The sequence below is a fragment of the Anopheles arabiensis genome, chromosome 2 (assembly GCF_016920715.1).
Source record: "Anopheles arabiensis isolate DONGOLA chromosome 2, AaraD3, whole genome shotgun sequence".
NCBI classification, from domain to species: domain Eukaryota; kingdom Metazoa; phylum Arthropoda; class Insecta; order Diptera; family Culicidae; genus Anopheles; species Anopheles arabiensis.
The window spans coordinates 58177057-58182651 of NC_053517.1; the positions used below are offsets into that span (position 1 = coordinate 58177057).

Below are 5595 nucleotides of genomic sequence, written 5' to 3' on the forward strand. Positions count from 1 at the left end.
GTAGGTCCGCGCTGCAATATCCGGAGTCGTTCGGAGTCGTCGGAGTCGTTCGGAGTCGTCGGAGTCGTTCGGAGTCGTTCGGAGTCGTTCGGAGTCGTCGGAGTCGTCGGAGTCGTTCGGAGTCGGAGTCGTTCGGAGTCGTTTGGAGTCGGAGTCGTCCGGAGTCGTTCGGAGTCGTCGGAGTCGTTCGGAGTCGTCGGAGTCGTTCGGAGTCGTCGGAGTCGTTCGGAGTCGTCGGAGTCGTTCGGAGTCGTTCGGAGTCGTTCGGAGTCGTCGGAGTCGTCGGAGTCGTTCGGAGTCGGAGTCGTCCGGAGTCGTCCGGAGTCGTTCGGAGTCGTCGGAGTCGTTCGGAGTCGTCGGAGTCGTTCGGAGTCGTTCGGAGTCGTTCGGAGTCGTCGGAGTCGTCGGAGTCGTTCGGAGTCGGAGTCGTTCGGAGTCGGAGTCGTCCGGAGTCGTTCGGAGTCGTTCGGAGTCGTTCGGAGTCGTTCGGAGTCGTTCGACTCCAGACAACTCCGGACGACTCCGAACGACTCCGACTTCGGGCGGATCTAGTGGTTCCATTTTGCCGGAGTCGGAATCGAACTAACAAAAGTCGGAGTCAGATCGGAGTCGTGGGTGCGCTCCATACAGCACATCATTAGTACACACGATAAACTAAATAAATCCTGCTGCAGAGACATGACAGATTAAACATGATAAGTTAGTAAGATTGACGAAAATATTTTGAGGTATTTACAGTGGCACCCGCAGTCTGATGACAGTTCCAAAGTACGATTGCAAAATTCCCGTAATCGATTGCAACACTCTCCTATATGATTGCAAACTTTCACAGCTTGCTTGCAACATTCCCCTACCGATTTGCAACATTCCCCTAAGTGATTGAACTATTCCTTTCTGAGTTCCGAGCTCTGTTCTTGTTCTCCAGATTGACAGGTTCGATCCGTTCCTCAATTTTTGGAATTATTCCCATCACTACAGTGTTTATACCATATTATCAGCTATTCGCGAAATAACTGCGATTCGCGTTCAGTTCATCGAAATATAAGAACTAGTATGTTCAAGTATGTTGGGCCGGTCTGGTGGTTGATGACTGTACCACTCCTACGACTTTAACAACAATCCTTCATGGGTTCAAGCCCCGAATAGACCGTGCCTCCATACTTAGGACTGACTATCCTGCTATGGTAACAATAAGTCAAAGAAAGCCAAGCTTACTTCACCAGTGGGTAAAAGGCAGGCCTTGTGACCGACAACGGTTGTTGTGCCAAAGAAAACAAAATGTTCAAGTTCATCAACCGATTAGCCCAGGCCTACTAACGAGCCCTGAGGCATTCAACGAGGCTTCTTAACCTTCTATCATATAAGCAGGAAGTACCATACATGGTGTTTCAAAATCGACGGTACTAACTTGCGGTCGCTTAGTACACTTACCGTTTCATACGCCATTGCAACACTAAACTTATTCTCTTGACCAAATTAAATCCTAACTCACTTTAAACATTTAATGGTAAATATCAGTGATTAGAAAATTCTCTTTGATGACAAACTAGTAACCTGGATTTTACGGTTTTCAATACTCAATGGCATAAAGAAGGACAAAAATATAACAAGGGTTAATCATATATTATGCGTTTCAATTTTTATTGGAATTTGAGTAATCGATGCATCCCTTACTGCTGGTTAGATCTATTTCTTCAGAATCATTGGATGAGTCGGTAGAATTTGCATATCTCACACTTATTCTCGATGGTTGTGAAGATAGTTGTACTGTTGAGAGGGTTTCAGGATCTTCAGTGATAGTTTGCTGGTACAGTTTACTCTCTGGGTAAAAATAGCGATGGTGTTCGAAAGAAACTTGCTCCAAACATTGCTTAGAAAAGACTGTCAAATTGCTTTCATTTAGGTGGTCCTTCCCATTTTCCTTGTGGGTGCTAACAGCTTTATGATTCATAATAGTTGCGTTATCAATTCTTAAGCTGCTGCTATATACCGTATTTTGACAAACTGATTGTGAATCAATATCACTAGACTGTTCATGAACACGTTCTGAATTGTGTTTATTCTTCGTTCCTTTTTTGATCTCATCTTTGTTGTTGTTAGTATTGTTGTTTGAAGCAGTTCGCGAATCAGATGCTAATAACGAAATGAGATATAGTTAAATGCAATTATTAAATTAAGAAATCATGGAAGTTACAACAAAACATATGTGTGTGTGTGTGTGTGTGTGTGTGTGTGTGTGTGTGTGTGTGTGTGTGTGTGTGTGTGTGTGTGTGTGTGTGTGTGTGTGTGTGTGTGTGTGTGTGTGTGTGTGTGTTTGTGTGTGTGTGTGTGTTTGTGTGTGTCTGTGTGTGTGTGTGCCAATTTGCCGTGATTGTTTTTTCGAAACATACAAAAAGTTTTTTATTAATTCCTTTTTTCTCCTCACTTCGTCATGATAATATACAATTTTCTTTAATTTATTTTACCTATTATTATTTCTGCGTTACCCATACTTAAACAACGCATTCTCCATGCATCTTGCAATAATTGAAGTCTTGCTTGTTTCCTCCATTTGGCCCTCCGATTCTGAAACCACACCTACAAAACGAAAGCAATCTTTCATAGCCATTAACAAATTCATCCAGCATAATTTAAAACACATGATTTAAAAGTGGTTTATGGGCATCCTAGGTGGGCTGACGGTCATTTATATACTGTAAATAATAATAATAATATAATTTAATACTGTAAATTAGAAAATAATTGGATACTGAGTCCTTTCTGCAGAAGGACGTTATTGTTAGATATTAATCCACCCGATATTGTATGATCGCCAGACTATACCTCTTAAATATATCTAATAATTGTATACTAATATTATTATCATCATATTTGAAAGCTCCTTGCATTGAACGTCATATGCTTTGATAAAACGGCATTTTTAAAAGTTTGTCAAACACGGATTTTTTTTAATTTAATAAATAGTCGAGAATGCAACTGGATAACTGTTTTGTTTCGAAATATCAAGCAAATTATTATGATCACAAGCATTCCTATTATTTATTTTTTTCGCCAAAGTAATGAAACTTAACTCTCGTTATAACGCATTACGCATCATTTTCGTTCGAGTTCGATAACATGTATTTATATCGTATATGTACAATTTTTTCGTATTTAGTTGTTAATTTATTCGCCATCATCATTAACAACAGTAATAGTTAGTCTATGCCTACCTAATCATAGCTTTTCCAACACTTATAAGTGGCCGATTAGTGATCGCATAGCACGATCCATATGAGATTCGAATCCTTCACCGGTATTTTGTTAGGTCGTATGATTTGACGTCTATACCTAGACTGTCCCTGCCTCTGTGTCGACTGTATTTATTTTATAGTTATTATTAAGTCATAAGTTTTTTTTAAATCAAACCAGTACGACCTAATAACTCCTCATACATAAAAAAGCTTCCATTACTTTTTTGTTTATCTTTATTTCTCATTTTGCATTTAATTTTTGATCATATTTTTTATGTATTAGAGTTAATATAAAAAGGAAAAGTCAAAATCAAGCGACTGTACACAGCTTTTAGAACATAAAATAACATCAAAACAGTCTGTTGCACGTAAAACACACATAAATTGTCCCACAGAAATAGTTAAGAAATGTTCTATTGATCTTTGTTTACTAATTTTAATAGATACGACTACAATAATTTGTTCACCATTAACTTGCAAAAATATAAGTAATACGACTTATTCGGACCGTTCCTTCTGAATAAAAAAAACTTGCAAAAAGTTGATTAATTAATTATAACCTGGACACGTGCTTCACTCAAATTAATCCGTAGAGCAACTTCTTCTCTCAAGAAGACATCTGGATAATGAGTTTTTTTAAACAACTGTTCAAGTTCTTGAAGCTGTTGCGGGGTAAACGTAGTGCGATTTCGCCGTTGTCGACGCCGACCAAACATATATTCCGTAAGCAAATCTCCAGGCATCGGAGACAAGAATGGACCCGCCATCGATAGTTGTACGCAAAACTTTATATACTTTTTGTGTTTTTATTTTTCAAGCAACCAGATTTCACGAATAAAGCACCTTACAAATAGATTCACAAACACCTTATTTTATTTCAACTAATCTAGACAGTGTCTCCAACAAGACTGGTTCGTTTTGTTAGTAATAAACATCTCCTCGGTCTTCTCAACCCTAAGTGCCATCCCGTGCGATCCCTTTCTATCTGATAAATACAACTTTTTCTATATTTCGCTTTCTCACTTTATCTCTCATTCCTCTCATATTTTTGAATTCAAATCAGAATGCGAATAAAAGTGCATCTTGTTCGACCAACACGTTATTCACCAACACATCCGATTTTGTCCCTTTCGTTTTATCGTTCGGGAAGTATATAATTGTGTTCATGTTACCTGTTAGTTATTTTCCAGCAGGAAACTTCCCCTTTTTTCATAACTGAGTATGTTGTCTCATTTTCATGAGATTTTTCGGCCATCGTAGATTAGAAAGGTACTTGAAAGATGCTTTAAAAACGGAACATTTTTATTCATTATTTGTAAATGAAAACAAGTTTTAATTTTGAACAACATCAATGTTGCTGTTCATAACCTATATTAGCGTTATTAATGCTATCTCTTATGTTCATTTGGATTACACGAGTTTTGTTACATTACAAAACAGTTTTATACATAATGGATAAAAAAAAATCATCAACATAAAAAAAAGTTTTTCAACTAAATATGGTTATACATGTAGATTTACGTTTGTAATATATTTGTATTGCAATAATTTTCCCAAGAGCATGTACCATTCAATTTACTTTTCACACCACCCGAGTGTGCGCGCTTCCACCACAGTCGTAATAGAAATTCATGCAAGCGCTTGCGCTTGTATTGTTATGTTAACTTCGATGCAAAGAAAACAATTATGAGTAATGTATTTCCAAACAAGGAAAATGAAAAAGACATTATATTATATTTTCGTCGCGTAGTGACACGCGCATATATTTTCATTCACTTTTGATTTGGGTAAGGATTGCTTTTGTTAGATGGAAGAGAATAGAACGAAAATTTTCGACGGGGTACGAGGAACCTTATTTTACCATGCCCTTTCTGTGACCGCTTAGGAAGCTCAGTAATAAAAAAAAGGCGGAGCAAAAACCGAGGCCAATCAAAACGTTATTAAAAACGTATTTAAATTTGGTTTGCAATTCGCCATTTGTTGTCCATATGTAGCAATGTATCTCATTTGCTTTAGCTTTTATACAATTGTAATGATTAAATTATATTTATATACAAAAAAAGACCATATAAATACCAGGGTTAAAATCCATTTCCACTATTGTATTTTGTCTTATTTTGATACTTTTGGCCTGGCTCTTATTGATACCCAGGTCTATAGCACTACGTTAATGACTTCGTATCAGTTTATGGATATTTCATATGCTTTTACGCTAGAAATGTGTCACATTCATGGGCTTAAAATACGCTGTCGCATGTTTTGAGGTATTGTGCTACAGTCATGGCTTTGGCTCATTACGAATCGGTAAATTATTCCCTTAGGGTAGCTTAAAAAGCTCAAAAAAAAATGTTGTCCTCAGTGG

The 5595-nt window shown here is 37.7% G+C and overlaps 1 protein-coding gene across 1 annotated transcript; it reads right to left on the reverse strand.

Moving 5' to 3' along the window:
* Positions 1 to 1613: 1613 nt before the first annotated feature.
* Positions 1614 to 4151, reverse strand: LOC120896946 (homeobox protein SMOX-3). Its single transcript, XM_040301481.1, has 3 exons — positions 3794 to 4151; positions 2466 to 2577; positions 1614 to 2133 (listed from the first exon to the last, which is right to left on the reverse strand). Exons 1-3 carry the CDS (start codon positions 3998 to 4000, stop codon positions 1634 to 1636), a joined length of 819 nt encoding a protein of 272 aa, XP_040157415.1. The 5' UTR covers positions 4001 to 4151; the 3' UTR covers positions 1614 to 1633.
* Between the last annotated feature and the right edge of the window lie 1444 nt (positions 4152 to 5595).

Coding starts and splice junctions, on each gene's coding strand:
- LOC120896946 (XM_040301481.1), bottom strand. CDS start 4,000: ATGGCGGGTCCATTCTTGTCTCCGATGCCTGGAGATTTGCTTACGGAA. Junction 2,578..3,793: donor TGAGTGAAGCACGTGTCCAG/GTTATAATTAAT, acceptor TTCGTTTTGTAG/GTGTGGTTTCAGAATCGGAG. Junction 2,134..2,465: donor TAACGCAGAAATAATAATAG/GTAAAATAAATT, acceptor TTTCGTTATTAG/CATCTGATTCGCGAACTGCT.